General features: G+C 41.3%; 1 protein-coding gene and 1 long non-coding RNA gene across 3 annotated transcripts; both read left to right on the forward strand.

Moving 5' to 3' along the window:
- Positions 1–697: 697 nt before the first annotated feature.
- On the forward strand, positions 698–2,840 carry LOC145420148 (uncharacterized). Its single transcript, XR_013901441.1, has 2 exons — positions 698–1,519; positions 2,227–2,840. It is a non-coding gene; the product is annotated as an uncharacterized LOC145420148 (long non-coding RNA).
- A 959-nt stretch (positions 2,841–3,799) lies between these two features.
- On the forward strand, positions 3,800–17,004 carry LOC145420125 (uncharacterized). Of its 2 annotated transcripts, none has more exons than XM_080288914.1 (3): positions 3,800–5,391; positions 14,023–14,163; positions 14,306–17,004. In XM_080288914.1, the coding sequence occupies exon 3, from the start codon at positions 14,351–14,353 to the stop codon at positions 15,134–15,136; it is 786 nt and encodes a 261-aa protein (XP_080145040.1). In that variant the 5' UTR covers positions 3,800–5,391; positions 14,023–14,163; positions 14,306–14,350; the 3' UTR covers positions 15,137–17,004. The 2 variants fall into 2 exon arrangements, with proteins under 2 accessions (XP_080145040.1, XP_080145038.1); XM_080288912.1 differs by lacking the exon at positions 3,800–5,391 and adding an exon at positions 7,406–10,616.
- The last annotated feature ends 1,828 nt before the right edge of the window (positions 17,005–18,832 follow it).

Consider the following 18,832-nt stretch of genomic DNA (forward strand, 5'->3'; position numbering starts at 1 on the left):
TCAAACCCTAGATGAAATAGCAAATGAACATTTAAATATAAGAGAGTGATTAAAAAATGCAAATAAAATAATTAAAAAGTAAAAATTTAAATAAATACAATACAATTTAACAAGAAAGCTATGCAATATACAATATACAATATTCAGGTATGGGTAAATGACATTGAGTGTAAACCAGGCAGAGTAGTGCAAATAGGCAAATAGTGCAAATGGACATCTAGTAATATACGGTTAGAGATAGTATAACAACAAAGTCTTATGAGGTAATGGCAGTCCAATGCTCCACAAAGTGACTGGTAACTGGTGCAGGCCAGTGAGTGTGTGTGTGTGTATGTGACAGAGTTCAGTGAGACCATGGAGGAGAGGAGGGGAGAGGGGGCAGAATCGGGAGGGAGTTAAGCTTCCTGACAGCCTGATGGATGAAGCTGTCCTTCAGTCTGCTGGTCCTGGCCTGGAGACTCCGCAGTCTCCTCCCTGACGGCAGCAGCTTGAAGAAGCTTTGCATTGGGTGCGTGGGATCAGCCGCTATGCAAAGGGCTTTTTTAGTGAGACGGGTGCTGTAAATGTCCTGGAGGGAGGGGAGAGAGACACCAATGATCCTCTCTGCAGCTCTCACTATGCGTTGGAGGGTTCTATGACAGGACGCATTGCAGGCTCCAAACCACACAGTGATGCAGCTCGACAGGATGCTCTCGATGGTGCCTCTGTAGAAAGTGTACATGAGAAATTTGAGTTATTGTTTTCATTTTGGTATACTATATTAGCACAGTTGATCTAAATTAATAACACAATAAATTGTGTGTGCATCTCCTGTTTTGTCATGGTTGTATGTCCCGGTTCGTGACAGGCTGCATGAGCTCATCTGCTGGGAGTGTAGTACTGTAGAATTTCAGGCATAAAAACGTGGTTTTCACAGACCTTGTCACAGGGTCTGAGTTGGAAGATTTTGGTAAAGCTTTGTCCCTGAGGTAGTTGAAAAACCCCAGTTGGGTAAAGCGTTTGGGTTTTTTTGTTAACAGACATGCTTATCTATTTAGTTGGTGTTATTTTTTCAGCTAAATTTTTTAGTGCAATTAGCACTTTCAGCATCAATCCATAGCAATGTGTTGTATTTTTCACATTGTCTGTGTGTAAAATACATATGTAAGCATAGATTACACAAAGGATCCTGCACGCCAAGCTGGATACAAATAGAAATCCCTGGAAACAATTCTTTCTGCGCTTAAGAGCAGCTTCCTATTGCAACGCTGGAGGATTTGTCACCATTACTGGATATGCTGCAGAAGCACAGCAAAGCAGTGACTGTGTGTAGTCGGTTGCAACGTTAGAGCTCACGATCGTGAAGGCAAGAAACTGGATTAATCTTTTCATCGTTTTCCATCCTGGCGGCAACGTGAGGGATCCCATGTATCCACCAAACAAAGACGCCAGGCATGGATTGCAGCGGTGAGACGAGCGGATATCGAGTTCCGTGCAATCCCCAGCTTTTTGTTGGTTTGCTCGCGGCATTTTCTCTCCGGTGAGTTCTAAAGTAATTCATATCACTATCCGATTGTTCAGTCTGACGTCACTAGCCGTGTCTGGGCCTAAACTCTGCTGCAGGTCCATATATCAAATGATCACTGTGGCATTACTGAGAGTTAAAACACTGTCTTAAGTCTTTCATCTTTAATAAAATTATCAGCGTTCTGCTCTACCAGGTGTAACAACTGAGTTAAACATCCAGGCATCCATGACAATGGAATTTATGACATATGAGTTAGAAGTTAGCAGCAAGTTAGCTCGCTAGCTTCTATCTAAATACAATATAGCATGTCCTGACTGCGGGGTTTTGGAAACAAATTAAAACGTACAGCTTTCTTATCACTTCCAACATAAATGAAGACAGAAAACTAAACAGCAGTGACATTTGTAGGGTTACTGAACTTGGGCTAGCTGGTATATAATGATGTGCTACGTGACCGCTAGCGACACAGCTATGTTAGCATAATATAAACACGCTAACTTTTTTTCCACTCGATAAAAGTTAACGTGAGTGTTCTCGGTGGTCAGGAACAAATGTAATCGCATGGCAGGATGCTGTAAAAGGACCAAACTAAAAGGCTTTTAGTGGGTTTTTTTTTCAATGCGCTGCGGTCATAGATAATGAGATAAAACATGCTAATGTGTGATGCTGCAGAACCACGTCATGTCGACTGAGTAGCTTTTGATTTGGCATTATTGCAGGCAAACCAGCATATGAAATGGATGTAACAAATCCAGTGGTGATGGGAGTGACAGCGTCACGGAAGCTGAAGGGCAGACGAAGGACTGTGTGTGCAGTCAACAGGGCAGAGCAGAAATAAACCGGCTGTTGGAGGAGAACAGACTGCTTCGAGCACAGTTGCAAAAGACAGAGCTGAATGAAACTTTCTTAAAGGACGATACCGAAAAAGTAAGATATTACACTGGACTATATTGTTATGCAGTCTTAATGTCCCTCTTCAACACTGTCAAAGATTTCCTGCCAATATCGAAGAAACTGACAGGTTTCCAAATGCTCTTACTCACACTAATGCGTCTGAGACTTGATCTTCCAGTCCAGCATCCTTGTCATCTATTCCATGTGTCACTGTCTTCTGTCTTCACCGATACCGTTGATGTTTTGGGCAGACTGACAGAAAGAAGGATGACCTCAAAAAGTGATATAGTCCAGACAGAGCTTACAAATGATGGGCCATTTGCTAAACCTGCAGCACACACTGCTTTCTATGTGAAAGAACCATTCTGTGAGAAAAACTCTACTGCTCATTTGATCTATGACCTCTGAAAAACAGTTCATGATTTCCATTACTATTCAATTATTTAAAAAAAAGTACATTCCCTGGGTTATACAGCACTGATATGCAAAGCTTAATTGTATATCTGTAACTCTAGAACTGCAGTATTTATAGTTTTCTTAGTTTAATATTTCAATTTCATATTCTTCTTCTAAGTATAAAATCCCTTTTGTTATATTTGTCTCGTTAATTTAACTGAAATACACTGAAAATTGCTCACAAATTAAGGTTTATGTGTCAATACAAATGCAGGTTTTATTGCTGGGAGCTTCCCGTGATGCACTGACTATTTCTTCTTCCATGACACTAATGTTTTGTCTTTGCTTCATCATTTATGTACTGTACTGTATCCCCAGTTTTCCAGCGAGGGCTGCGTACATTTTGATTGCATTAACGTTTTTATCCAGCCTTTATGTGCAATAAAGTATAGCCAATCAGAAGCTGCAAAATTCAAATGTAGTTACTGACAGGCCAAAGTGCAACAGGGAAGAGATTAAATGGGATCAAAGGGAGTGGCATTATAAATTCCTTCCTTCCTGAGATTCAAATCCTCCAATCAAAACGGTGCCAGCAATGCAAAGACAGATTTCTTTAAAAGATTGGACACAATAACAAAGTCAGTCGTTTATTTATTAAAGCACTGTTAATAATTTTAGTTGCTGCTATTTCAAATAAATGTTTGGTACAACAAATTTCTCCGTGTTCTGTCTCAGGCTTTATTCGGGCCCTGGTACTAGAGCTATGGTCTGTTCTTGAGTGCAGCAGTGACGACATCAGAGTGGTCCGTCCCAAACCAACTCCCATTGACCCCACAGATAGGAGTTGCATTAAGGTATTGTATGTATGTGCGTGCGTGTGTGTGTGAGAGAGAGAGGGAGAAGGAGAAACTTCCTGGAGCCCACAATGCCCCAATTTTTAGATATCTACATAATAGTACAGACACAGATCTCTTAGAAGTTTTGCTTTTCCATCATGTTTTTAGCTCACTGGTTACAAAGGTGTTTAAATTGATTAAAATTAAATTGATTCCAATTATTATTAACCCAGGACTCAGAATAGTGGTCCATGTGTTGCTGTGATACCAGCAGCCATGTAGAAAATTCACTTGTGAATATTCATATTTAAGAAACTGGCAATAGTGATTTTGTTAACAAGAAAGGCTTTTTGCTGATTGGTTTATGGGTGTCTGGGCAAATAAGCCTTACTTTCATAAGACTGCATTTTTAGTTATGTTTTTGGCAGAATTTCTCTCAGGAAAGCTTCAACAAGCTCCAGCGTGAGCCTGTCTGTGTGTGTCTGATGCTTGGCCTCTGACAGCAGCCAAGTCATCTCTCTCAGAGAGACTAGCCAAGTGAATACGGACAGCCAGTGATGTGTAAACTGTGTCCTGCCACAGGCGACTTTAAAGTCTGCCTTATCAGTGGGTTATACATATATGCTGAGGTCAAAGGAAAACTAAATATACACACACCAGCACTTTGGTGAATTAACTCGAGTCTTTGCTTTAATCTGTGCTAAGTACAGTAGGAGGTTTGGTAGTACATATGAAGATAAGTTCACACATGCACAGAAACATCAGAAGACACATGAAAGTATAGATATTTCTATTTTAGAAAAAAAAAATCCATCGTATCTTGTTTTTTTCTTTACGTTTCTTTGAAGCTGTTTAATATAATCTAAGTTGTAGCTCGTTTGTGCAAGTGTCTCTCTTTTTTTCCTTTGATGCTTTTGATGATATGTTTTCCCTGTTCTACCAGACCCAGTGAAAAATGCAGGGAGCTTTCCTGTAGTTTAATATTCTTCAGGCTGCAATAGGTTTCTGCTCAACCACTCTGCTCAGAATATATGTCTTATTCAGTTTTGAGAGTGTGGTAAACCATGTTTTATCTTTGCAATCATAAATTCTTTTTACATTTTGTTTTGCTTTGAATACTACAGATATTATTTGTCATATTATCGGTAGTGTTTGTAGTTGAATAGTGTTATATTATTATTATGTGTTAGGATTTGATCAATCCATGACGTGCACAAATGCATTCACAATGGTCTTTAAAAGCAAATACATTTTTTCTCTCTAACAGCTGCTGTATTTACTTTCCTCTTCAGTCCTTCCTGTACTTGGTCAACCTCCTCTCCTCTTCCCAGTCGGTGTGGCAACTGCTGGGCCGACAGTCTTTGGCCAACAAAAGCGAATACACCCTGAGGGAGATGCCAACCTCCATACCTGTAAGTGTTTTTCTTCTTCTTCTTTTCCACACACTGCAGTTTTTTTTTGTCATCCATCTGAGGGCATGTTTGCACTTTTTATTTGGCCTCCAAACACCACCCACCCATTTGTTTTACTTCAAACGCATTCAAATAAACCCTCTCACACTGAGACTGATATACGTTCTCCACCTTACCCATTGTAAATTTCCACACAGTTTTCGTTTTGCACCCTATCCGGTGCATTCTTGTTCAAAGCCTCTCATTTTACTCCACAGGATTTGATTGACAGACTGATTGCCGTGAATTCGGATGGGAAGATTCATTCTCTCTTCCACTACGAAGAGAGTCACACATTCGGCCTAAGGTGGGATTCATTTTTTTTTTCATATTACTTAACATGGTAAATGGTAAATGGCCTGTATTTATATAGCGCTTTACTAGTCCCTAAGGACCCCAAAGCGCTTTACATATCCAGTCATCCACCCATTCACGCACACATTCACACACTGGTGATAGCAAGCTACATTGTAACCACAGCCACCCTGGGGCGCACTGACAGAGGCGAGGCTGCCGGACACTGGCGCCACCGGGCCCTCTGACCACCACCAGTAGGCAACGGGTGAAGTGTCTTGCCCAATGACACAACGATCGAGACTGTCCAAGCCGGGGCTCGAACCGGCAACCTTCCGATTACAAGGCGAACTCCCAACTCTTGAGCCACTATCGTACTTCCCCACTAACATCAGTGGGGAAGTACATGATATCAGATTATCACCTGGTGACTGCACACACACTTCAGCCTCTGGCAATAGGAGACTGGCATGGTTCTTTATACTTTGATTACCCAGCATTGAAAGGCTGATGAAAGGATTTCTCTGGATAAGAGAGAAATAAGCTGGTGTGTGTGTGTGTGTGTGTGTGTGTGTGTGTGTGTGTGTGTGTGTGTGTGTGTGTGTGTGTGTGTGTGTGTGCTTGTGTAAATACTCACATCAGCCTGTATAAAATACAGCAATGCATAAGTGTTTTGAATGAATAGAAATGTGACACATGAGAAGGTGTGTCTGTGACTGTTCCTGTATAACTTATTTTCAGACTAGTTAACAAGTTATGCTCCGGTCATTTGATGTTACCAAGATAGATGTCCTTTTGTAATATAGTTAAATTTTCTTTGTACATTTCATTTATCCACCATCATACATTAAGCCAAGAAGAGTTCATTATACTAACAAGAGGTATCAACGCTGGGCCAAAGTGCAGCACGTGGTTAAAGTTTGTAATCCAGCCGGGGTGTAAATATCACTCAGCAGCCAGTCGCAGAGATGAAGCAGGCAGCATCAACACATAAATCTACTCTACCCGGCTTAAATCAAAAGACCACCTCTGACTGAAAAGCTGTAGATTTTACTTTTTTGCACAAATTAATTCAGATTCACACTAATTCTGTTCACAGCTCCAACAAAATGAGGAAGAGGAGGGGGAGAAACACAAGTAGATTGAAGTACAATTGGATGAAAGTCGAGGAGAAGGAAGTTTAGGATGAGGAGGAAGAAAAGCAGCAGGAGCATCTTTAGGGATCCCTATGATGTCATTGAGGTTTATTTCATTAATATTGTCCTCTCACAAAGAAAGATGACTTGTTTTAGTTCACCTACCTACTTCCTGTATTAAATAGTGATGTGCAAAATGTTGTGGAAAACCACGGAGCAGGCACGTATAGTGCATCTGCAGGTAAATGAACATCAGATCTCTCAGACTAAAATCTGTATTATACTTTTAGTCTTAAGAACATATGTTGTATATTTATCACCCTTATGATAAAACCCATGTCAGCCATTGGTTTATGGACTTTGTATTTAGAAGCCTCAACATTTGCTTTATTGCTATCGCTATGTTGTTTTTTGTGAGCCTTTTAGGACCATATTAGGACGAGGGATCAGAATCTGGAGTCGTGCACACTACTGTTTCATTTAGCGTGTATCCATAAGATTTGTGCAGCAGATCCAAGTTGTGCCTTGAAAACAGGAAGGTTGTCTGCATAGAGGAGAACTTTAATAGCAGGCTTGTACAAAGTGAGGCTTTGTGCTCACATTTGCTGCAAACACTCGTTTTAATTCTGTTACCCTGTTTTGATGCAGAATTGAGTTGAAATCAGGCACCTTCTGTTTTAATGTGTTCTTGTGAATTGATTGTGTATCGCATACATTTGATTTGACTTTCTGCGAGACAACAGTCGTCCGCTGGCCAAAAAAAGTTTTCCAAATACCTCCACGTGATCAAGCCTGGATTTAGAAAACAATAGCAAAAAAAATCTGCACCTCCTGCTTCACATGCAATTTGTGTTTGTGTGTTCAGAGGCGGCGGCGAGAGGGGAGACCTCGGCTCATCCAGCTGGAGAGCCTGACCAGGAGGAGTCGAACATTAACTCTGCTCTTCCAGGGCACCCTGCAAAAATAAAAAAGAGGACAATTTTTAGATTGATGTTTTGTTTCCTTTACAATATTGTAAAGGAAACAAAACATCAATCTAAAAATATTTAAAACACAAATTACAACAACAATTTCAACCATCAACTCAAATATTTGGTTCTAATTGAACAGAAATTTCTATGAACTTGCAAGAACTGTGTAGGACATGAAACAGTGTGTGTCAGATCCTGAATTTGAAATTTCCACTGAAATCACGGGTAAGAGGCAAGTGGAACCAAGCTGACTTCTGCTAAATGGGTCAAACTGGGCAGAAAGTACACAAACACATAACATCCTTATAGAATATGATGTAACACTATAGATCAACTTACCTCAGAATATATAAAGCATATAAACAATTACAGCAATATGATGCAACAAACACAGCAGTGCTACTAATCCAAAATACTCATAGAACTTCATAGAACTGAAACAAACATTTATTTTTAGGCCTTCGTCGCGTCGCTGTGACGTAATCGGCCTTAAAATGCGGCCTTTAAGGCTGCAGACCCTGAATTGGGATACAGCCTCTGAATCGCTGCATCTTGTAGCTGTGTCGTCTTAAATTGGTCATGTGATTTTGACGCGCCGACGCGTCCGGCAACCCCAGAGGTTTAACTTAATATTTAAGTGTCTCTTGGTTTTAGACTAGTTGTTTAGTCTAATTTGATGTTTTAAACCAGAAAAGGAAGAAGAGGGCTTAGAATTACAGGTAAGAACTGCTCAGTGGTATGTGATAAACTGTAAATGTAAAGCTTACAGGTCAGTCCTCATGTTTTTAAATCAGATTTTGAGTCTGTACATGGCACATTATGCTTTTGCATGTTGTGAAATGTGCTGCAAAACAAACTGAGGTAAACTAACTGGTTTACTGTGATGGATTTAAAGTGCGTGTGACTGGTGCGCAGTGGCTGTGGTGCTCACGGTCAGAGTTCAGTCACAAAGAGGGTAACAGAGATGAATTTAAAGTTAAGGTGATGGTGCTTAGATTCATTCACAGACTGAAACCTTCACACCAACTTTATCCTGTGTCTCTTAGTTTTAGACTAGTTGTTTAGTCTATTTTGATGTTTTAAACCATATCACAGGGTTTTTACTTCACCATTTACGGGGTTTTAACAAGCAAACAAAAGACAGATCGTGATGTTTGAAAATGTTTTGGAAATATTCTTTAAAGATTAGATGTAAAATACGCAGAGGATAAATTCAATTGGTTTATTAGTTTATTACATAAGTTGAAAAAAAGTTAAACAAGTAAATAAAGAAACAACATAAAAGAAAAGTAAACAAAACAAATCGGTAAATAAAGGAAAATGGTAATAAGAAGGGAAAAAAAAAGAAAAGAGAAAACCCCAACAATCCCCTCTGAGCAAGCACTAGGCGACAGTGGGGAAGAAAAACTGCCTTTAAACGGGCAGAAACTTCCGGCAGAACCAGGCTCACGAGGGGCAGTCAACTGCCGGGACTGGTTGGGGTGAAAAAAGATGAAGGAGAGAGGGAAGAAGTGTTAGGAGAGAAGGGGAGAGGAGAGGTGAAAATTAAGATGGAACAGAGGTGGAGGGAGACGAGGTGACGTCAGCAGTAGAAAAAATAGAAAAAGTAGAAAGAGCAGGAGTGTCCCTCCTCCAGAAGAAGCGGAAACGTTTTTTCTTCTTTTCCATGAGCTTTTCCACGACCACTTTTTTCTCTAGGATGAGGGTTCTCAACTGATCGGTTGTTTCTTCAACTTCCTTCTCAAGTTTCTGGCATCTTTGCTCCATTTCTTTTAATAGATTGCACTTGTCTGTATTTTGCTGTTGTTTTTCCTTGTGCATCTTTTCTAACTGCTCATTTCTTCTTGTGATTTCTTGAAGCTTACGCTGCAGGTCTTCATTTATTTTCTCTTGTTGCTGCTTTTGTGCAAGCATTTCAGCGTTTTCGCGCTTCAAGTTGTCTGAGTCCTGGAGAATACGTTTTTTTTCTTCTTCCTGTTGCTCTTTCTCTTGAAGAAGCTCTTTTTTTTTGCACTCTGTTTCATCCAGCCTGACTTTCAGCACTTCGTATTTTTTCTTTATGCCTTTGAGTTGGTCCTGCATTTGTGTGACCCCTTCCTTTTTCTGTCCGAGGATTTGTGCAGTTTGTTCCATAGCTTCATCAAGCGTTCCTTGGAGCGCCTGATTCTTTTGCTCCATGTTTTGGAGATCCCTTTGCATCTCCCCAATAGTAGCATTCGCGCGTTGAAGCTGGGCAGACGTTTCTTTTAATTCAGCACTCTTTGTCTTGTTTTCCTTCATCAGGAACAAAATCTTCTGTCGTGCTTCACCAAACTTTCCTTCCCAGGCCTCACTAATAATTTTTGTGTAAGGCTGGCGTTGCTGTTGTTTTTCCAGCTCTTGATTTCGTGCTTCCAATTGTCTGCACTTCTCCTCCAGTTGAAGCTTCTCTTCTTCAATTTGTTTAATTTTTGCATGTAGGTCGGAGTTTTCCTGTAATGTCCTTTGGACTGATGAGGCACCAATGGATCGTGTCATATCAGGCTTCCCTCTTGAAGTGAGTGGCCGGCCAGACCTCGAAGGAGAGGCAGCAAGATTGTTTATTCTTTGTTGGCATTTTCGTGGATACATTTTTAATCCTGTGCACAGTGACTCTGAAGAGGTTTACAAATACTTTCAAATATATCTCTGGTCGAACGTTTGAAGGCTGCGAACAAACTGACTAAAACTTGCTGCTCCTGACCCCTATTTATAGAAAAGGCTCAAAGGCATGTGCTTGTGACATCATCACATGTCCTTGTGACATCATCACATGTCCTTGTGACATCATCACTCTTCATGAATCAGATTGTCACATGACATTTTAGAATGCGCCCCCTGCCGCCATCACAGTAGGCCAGACAAAGGATACAGCTTCAGCTATGGTGGTACGTGTGTAGTCGGTTGCAATGTTAGATCTCACGATCGTGAAGGCAAGAAACTGGATTAATCTTTTAATCGTTTTCCATCCTGGCGGCAACGTGAGGGATCCCATGTATCCGATATCACCAAACAAAGACGCCAGGCATGGATTGCAGCGGTGAGACGAGCGGATATCGAGTTCCGTGCAATCCCCAGCTTTTTGTTGGTTTGCTCGCGGCATTTTCTCTCCGGTGAGTTCTAAAGTAATTCATATCACTATCCGATTGTTGAGTCTGACGTCACTAGCCGTGTCTGGGCCTAAACTCTGCTGCAGGTCCATATATCAAATGATCACTGTGGCATTACTGAGAGTTAAAACACTGTCTTAAGTCTTTCATCTTTAATAAAATTATCAGCGTTCTGCTCTACCAGGTGTAACAACTGAGTTAAACATCCAGGCATCCATGACAATGGAATTTATGACATATGAGTTAGAAGTTAGCAGCAAGTTAGCTCGCTAGCTTCTATCTAAATACAATATAGCATGTCCTGACTGCGGGGTTTTGGAAACAAATTAAAACGTACAGCTTTCTTATCACTTCCAACATAAATGAAGACAGAAAACTAAACAGCAGTGACAGTGGCTGCAAATTTTACCAGGGTTTTAGTCAAATGCCCCCCTGTGATTTTACCTGCACCCTGCGATTTGATTTTTAGTTATTTTAACAGCAAACTGAAGAAAAGCCTTGACTCCGTTGCTCCACTCACCACCAAAAAGATTAACGTAAAACATGCATCACCCTGGAGAAACGAAGAAGTCAAAAAACTCAAAAGAAATTGCAGGGCAGCAGAAAGGAGATGGAGGAAAAATAAAAATAATATCAACCATCAAATATTTTCCGAGCAATTTAAAATGTACAATAATACATTAAGGAAGTCAAGAAATTCATACTTCGCCAAAATAATCAGTATTAACAAAAATAATCCCAAGGTCCTCTTTTCCACCATAGATCATTTATTTAACCCTGATTTTAACAGCTCCCAAAGAACCCCCACAGACTCGCTCTGTGAGCAGTTTGCAGACCACTTCAGGGGAAAGATCAGCGCCATCAGATCTGATATTTTATCTAATCGCGATATGATTGTAAACACATCTGAGGGCTCGATTGTACCTGAGGAGACACTGGACAGCTTTGTCCTGGTTAATGCTGAGAACTTTCAGAAGGTTTTCTCCACAGTGAGACCCACCACATGTCTTTTAGATCCAATCCCCTCTTCACTCTTTAAAACACTTTATGGATTTTTTGAGGCTGAGCTTTTATACATGATGAATTGCTCTCTTCAGTTGGGTGTCTTCCCTGCTGCCTTTAAAACGGCGGTGGTGAGGCCCCTTCTGAAGAAGAGCAATTTGGATTGTAATGATTTTAATAACTACAGACCTGTATCCAACTTACCATTTTTAAGTAAAGTCTTAGAAAAACTTGTTTTTACTCAGATTACTGATTTTCTCAATGATAGACAGATCCTGGAGATATTCCAGTCTGGATTTAGGGTGAACCACAGCACAGAGACGGCTCTCCTAAAGGTTTTAAATGATCTTAGATGTAACTGGGACGCCCAAAAGCTCTCAGTCCTGGTGCTGCTGGATCTAAGCGCAGCCTTTGATACAGTAGACCACGCTATTCTTTTAAACAGACTAAAACACATGGTGGGCCTCTCTGGTGCTGTACACAACTGGTTCACTTCCTATCTCTCTGACAGATCTTTTATGGTGAGTATGGATACATGCTCCTCTAAGATCCATAAAATGACATGTGGTGTGCCTCAAGGGTCGGTTCTAGGCCCTGTACTTTTTAATTTGTATATGTTGCCTCTCGGCAGTGTCATCAGGAGGCATGGAGTGAACTTCCACAGTTACGCTGATGACACGCAGCTGTACATCTCCGTGTCTCCTGATGACACCAGACCAATGGATGCCCTTTTTAACTGTATCTTGGATATAAGATCTTGGATGGCAGAAAACTTTTTACAGCTTAACCAGGACAAAACTGAAGTTTTAATTGTCGGTCCTGAGGCTCAGAGAGAGAAACTCTTGTCTAAATTAGAGGCATTTTCACTATGTCCTTCGCTACAAGTGAAAAACCTGGGTGTTATTTTTGACTCTGAGCTTGGTTTTATCCCACATGTTAAACATGTAACCAAAATTGGATTTTATCATCTAAAAAATATAGCCAGAGTCCGCCCTATTCTCTCTCGGGCCAACACGGAGATGCTGATGCATGCTTTTATTGCCAGTCGCATTGATTACTGTAATGCCCTGCTCTCTGGTCTTCCTAAGAAGAATATTTCAACTTTACAACTCTTGCAAAACTCGGCAGCTCGTGTGCTGACGAAGACCAGAGGGCGGGCCCACATTACACCGGTTTTAGAATCGCTGCATTGGCTCCCCGTGTGTTTCAGGATCGATTTTAAAGTTCTTTTATTGGTTTTTAAATGTCTTAATGGTCTTGGGCCTTCTTATCTCTCAGATCTGCTTTTACCATACGAACCCTCGCGGACCCTGAGGTCCTCTGGTACTGGCCTTTTGATTGTCCCTAAAGTCAGGACACATACTCACGGAGAGGCAGCTTTTCAGTGGTATGGTCCTCGTCTGTGGAACAGCCTGCCGGAGGAGCTCAGGGCCGCAGAGAACGTACATGTTTTTAAGAACAGGCTCAAGACCCACCTTTTTAATTTAGCTTTTACTTAGCGTTTATTTATTTTTTATGCTTATTTATTCTATCCTGTTATTCTATTATTAATTTAGGATTTACCTAATATTTTTTGATTTTATTCTTATTCATTTTTTAATCTTCTTACTCTATTTATATTTATATTTATATTGTATCCTGTTCTTATTTATTTTATCATTTTACCCTGTATATATCGTATTGCGTCATATCTCCAGTGTTTCCTCGGAGGGCGCTCTCTGCACCGGGGCTGTTATTGACCGTGGCTGCTGGTCTCTGGGGTCCTCTCAGCCTGGTTGGGGGGCTCCTTGGCCTCCCTCCGGCTGTGTGCCCAGCCCGGAGGCTGCGGTCTGTGACCGGCTCCCGGTGCAGACGGCTCTCTGTTATAATGTTTCCTCACTTGGCTCATGCGAGCCCAGCCCAATTTTTACTCTTTAAGTGTGCGCGTGTGTGTATGTGTGTGTGTGGGTGGGGGTGGGGGGATATATGTGTATTGAGAGTGTGGGGAGTGAGTTGGAGGGTGGGGTGGGCTGCTTTTAACTATGTAAAGCACTTTGTGCTACATTTTTTCTGTATGAAAAGTGCTTTATAAATAAAGCTTGATTGATTGATTTGTAGGGTTACTGAAGTTGGGCTAGCTGGTATATAATGATGTGCTACGTGACCGCTAGTAACACAGCTATGTTAGCACAATATAAACACGCTAACTTTTTTTCCACTCGATAAAAGTTAACGTGAGTGTTCTCGGTGGTCAGGAACAAATGTAATCGCATGGCAGGATGCTGTAAAAGGACCAAACCAAAAGGCTTTTAGTGGGTTTTTTTTCAATGCGCTGCGGTCATAGATAATGAGATAAAACATGCTAATGTGTGATGCTGCAGAACCACGTCATGTCGACTGAGTAGCTTTTGATTTGGCATTATTGCAGGCAAACCAGCATATGAAATGGATGTAACAAATCCAGACTGGGCACCAACACTGCACATGGGGCACGACGACAAACCTGTGTCAGACTCGGACCGGCACGCAAGGCGTATGCAACGGAAGCGAAAAAGAGCACCCATTGCAGGTAAACACCCCCCTCTGAAAACATACTAAATTGCTCTTATGGTACACTAATCCGCACATAACTTAAAGATGAATCACACACCTGTCATTGGAATATTGGTGTACATTAACCTTAAGTCTATGCACTATTTTTTATCTTACAGGCTTGATGATCGATGAAGGTCTGACAGAAGAACAACAACCATGTCATGGAGGCAGTGGACAGCAGTTGTGTTGGACAAGTGGAGGTTGACGTACCAGCTGCAAATGTGGACAGTGGTGATGGGAGTGACAGCGTCACGGAAGCTGAAGGGCAGACGAAGGACTGTGTGTGCAGTCAACAGGGCAGAGCAGAAATAAACCGGCTGTTGGAGGAGAACAGACTGCTTCGAGCACAGTTGCAAAAGACAGAGCTGAATGAAACTTTCTTAAAGGACGATACCGAAAAAGTAAGATATTACACTGGACTATATTGTTATGCTGTCTTAATGTCCCTCTTCAACACTGTCAAAGATTTCCTGCCAATACCGAAGAAACTGACAGGTTTCCAAATGCTCTTACTCACACTAATGCGTCTGAGACTTGATCTTCCAGTCCAGCATCTTTGTCATCTATTCCATGTGTCGCACAAAACACTGTCTTCTGTCTTCACCGATACCATTGATGTTTTGTATGCCCACTTAGGAGCACTGGTGCACTGGCCTGAGAGGCACTGTCTGCAGGCGACAATGCCTCCACAGTTTACTGAAACTTTTGGAAAACGAGTAGCAATCATTGTTGACTGTTTTGAGATTCGAACAGAAAGACCATCTAATTTAAAGGCACGCGCACAAACATACTCTCATTACAAGGGTACACAGACCATAAAATACCTCATCGGGATTACACCCCATGGAGCTATTTCTTTCATTTCCAGGGGATGGGGGGTCGTGCATAGAGCAGGGCGATATGGCCAAAAATATTTATCACGATATATATTTGAAAATTTGCGATAACGATATAACCGACGATATAATTGATGCGAGACAAAATACAACTCCACAACATTACTAGCGCAAAAAGACAACCTTCCATTTATTTTCACTTAAACAAGAAGCTGGTTTTTATGTACATTAAAGCTTTATAAAAATGTAACAGTGCAAATGCAAATTCCTTGCTGAAAGTTTAACCAAAAGGCATTTCCAGTAGAAATGGGCTGACATATCCTGAGCATAACCATGTATAATATCCACTGAAGTTAAAAAGAGGTGCTTTGCAACATTAAACTGCAGTGTGCAGTACGCATTTTTCGGACCATAAGGTGCACGGGATTATAAGGCACATTAAGCGAAACAAAGCAGTCAGATAAATCAAACTTTATTAAACTCATTCTTCTTGCTTCCTCCACTTCTGTACCATTGATTCATTAATGTTGAATTCTCTGGCAGCTGCTCTATTCCCATGTTGTTGCAGTATATTAATGACTAACCTGGTATTGTGGATAGATTATCTCAGTTGTTCTCCTGACTGAAGTTTGGTCCGTTTACAGCATCCTGCCATGCGATTGCATTTGTCTCTAACCATGAAGAACCTTCACGTTAACTTTTATAAGTGGAAAAGTGTTAGTGTTCGTCCTCCAGCTTCACTGTTTATGTTATGCTAACATAGCTGTGTCGCTAGCGATCACGTAGCACATCATTATATACCAGCTAGCCCAACTTCAGTAACCCTACAAACGTCACTGCTGTTTAGTTTCCTGTCTTCATTTATGTTGGAAGTGATAGCAGAGCTGTACGTTTTAATTTGTTCAGAAATCTCTCAGTCAGAACATGCTATATCATGCTTAGGTAACTAGCGAAACTAGCGAGCTAACTTCCGCTAGCTTCCTGCTAACTTCTAACTCCATTAAATGTAATAACTTTTTGTTTTCATGGAAGTTAAACTTTATAGTTACACCTGGTAAAGCAGCAATGCTGATCGTTTTACTAAAGATGAAAGAATTTAGACAGTTTTTAACTCTCAGTGATGCTGCAGTGTTGTTTGACCTGAAGCATACGGAGTTTAGGACCCAGATTACTCCCAGATTTAAGAGCATCTTAGTCCGACAAATACGACAATAACGACGACCGCTTTCATGTTCTGCAAAAAAATGTGCTTTGTCGTGTATCTGACAGACAAACACCAAACCAGTTCCACATCACGGAAGTTGCACCATTTTTACAAACCAATTCTGGTTCATCTGTTTCACTCAACAATCGGCCATGTGCGTATGAAAACAAAGGCACTGCGCATGCGCGTTTTACTCCCATTCTATCGCGATATTTCATTTTCCTATCGTTGCCTAACATTATACCGGTATTACCGTGAATGGTATAATATGGCCCAGCCCTAGTCGTGCATCAGATAAACACATCATAGAGAGATGTGGCATTCTTCAAAAGCTGTTACCAGGGGACGTAGTATTGGCTGACAGAGGCTTTGACATCAGAGATGCTGTAGGAATGATGTGTGCGGAGGTCAAGATTCCAGCTTTCACAAAAGGCTACTGTCAACTTGATGCAAGGGACGTTGAACAAACGAGAGCAATTGCCCACCTGAGAATTCATGTTGAGCGAGTAATAGGTAGTTTGCGCAACAAGTTCAAAATGTTACACACAGTCTGATTACTCTTATCATGTGAGGCTGAAGACACAACACTTCTTGATAAGATCGTTAAGGTTTGCTGTGTTTTTGTTAATATGTGCCCCAGTGTTGTTGTCAAACCAGGGCCAAATGACACTTGCTCCTGTTGAGTATTCTTAAAGCTGTTCTTTTGGATGTACTGTACATTGTAAATAGTTGTACTTTGTGTGAAGTTGTTTTAATAAAACAAAAAAGAATAGTATATTTGTTTGTTTTTCTTTATTATAGATCTATTCACATGTACACAGCAATCACATAAAAATGAAATGCAAACTATTTACATCGCACCACACAGCTGTCATCAATCTTTAACCACAACATGAAACATTACAGGCTATTTAGAGCAGCACGTTGTTTCGAGAAGTATTTCCCAACAAGTTCAGGAAGGCACATTTTACGAAAGAAGTCTTGTGCTTTCTTTAAGCGCGGTTTCCAGAAATCCACAGCAGGGAAGACGCGAGTCACAGCAAGGTCTCTCTGTGTCCACACAACGAGGCCACAGTGGCTGGCGCCCGTAACAAAGACTCAGCGTCTCTGTTGTGTAAACACGCCAGTGATTGGGGTAATGTGGGTGACTGTGTAGTGTAGTTGGTGTAATAGTTTTCGACTCCACACAGTCACTGCTTTGCTGTGCTTCTGCAGCGTATCCAGTAATGGTGACAAATCCTCCAGCGTTGCAATAGGAAGCTGCTCTTAAGCGCAGAAAGAATTGTTTCCAGGGATTTCTATTTGTATCCAGCTTGGCGTGCAGGATCCTTTGTGTAATCTATGCTTACATATGTATTTTACACACAGACAATGTGAAAAATACAACACATTGCTATGGATTGATGCTGAAAGTGCTAATTGCACTAAAAAATTTAGCTGAAAAAAATAACACCAACTAAATAGATAAGCATGTCTGTTAACAAAAACCCCCAAACGCTTTACCCAACTGGGGTTTTTCAACTACCTCACTGACAGAATGAGCCCAGGTATTGCCAGTGCCACTGATGGAAATGAGCCACAGCAGCTCTTCAGCACCTACAAATGAGACCTGCCCACACCAACAAGCAAGAAGGGAGACCAGGTGGCGAGCATCGCCACACTTTCCAATCCAATAAACTACCATTGCAGTTAGTAGTAAGTGGTTGATTAGTGCAGCAACAACAAAAACACACTGAATGTCATTTTAAAATACACAAAATGTTTTATTTTACATTCTATCGAAGTTCCTGCTGGAAAGTGCTGTACTGTACAAGATGCTTCCCTCACCGCAAACTCAGGTTTACTGCTGGATAAATTTTATTTCCACATTAGTCAACTCAACAACCAAGACAGAGCACAATAGAGACAATAAGGGGGTGGCTGTAGCTCAGGCGGTAGAGCAGGTCATCTGCTGATCGGAAGATTGGTGGTTCGATTCCTGGCTTCCCCCAGTCTGCATGCCAAATATCCTTGGGCAAGATATTAACCCCAAATTGCTCTCCGATGCATCCATCGGAGTATGAATGTGTGTGAATGTTACTTAGAAAGCACCTAGAACAATGTGCTTGTGCGAATGGGTGTGAATGGGTGAATGCACAAGTTGTGTAAAGCGCTTTGAGTGCTCAGAAGAGTAGAAAAGCGCTATATAAGAACCAGTCCATTTACCAATATGTGCACTGGTCTAATGATGTTTATGGCTCCCAAAGTATCGAGTATTGAGGTCTATTGCACTGTTGACTATTTACAAAAGTATTGCACAAAAGGTATTGCACAGTGAGGTGAAGAGGCACTACAGCTTAGTTGTTCCCCCCTCCTTTGTCCTCCTGTTTCCCCTCCCTCTCCCCTCCAGAGAGGAGTTAAACAGTCTGATGGCGTGTGGGACAAAGGAGTTTTTAAGTCTGTTAGTTCTTGTCTTGGGGAGAAGCAGCCTGTCACTGAACAGACTCTTCTGGTTGTTAATGGCCGTGTGCAGAGGATGCCTGGCATTGTCCATAATGTCCATCAGTTTCTTTAGTGTCCTTTTCTCTGCCACTGTCACCAGGGTGTCCAGCTTCATGCCGACC

The sequence above is a fragment of the Astatotilapia calliptera genome, chromosome 14, assembly GCF_964374335.1.
Source record: "Astatotilapia calliptera chromosome 14, fAstCal68.1, whole genome shotgun sequence".
Classification (NCBI taxonomy): Eukaryota; Metazoa; Chordata; class Actinopteri; order Cichliformes; family Cichlidae; genus Astatotilapia; species Astatotilapia calliptera.

What these genes read in the sequence shown, in the direction of transcription:
- LOC145420125 (XM_080288914.1), top strand. Translation starts at nt 14,351, where the DNA reads ATGGAGGCAGTGGACAGCAGTTGTGTTGGACAAGTGGAGGTTGACGTA.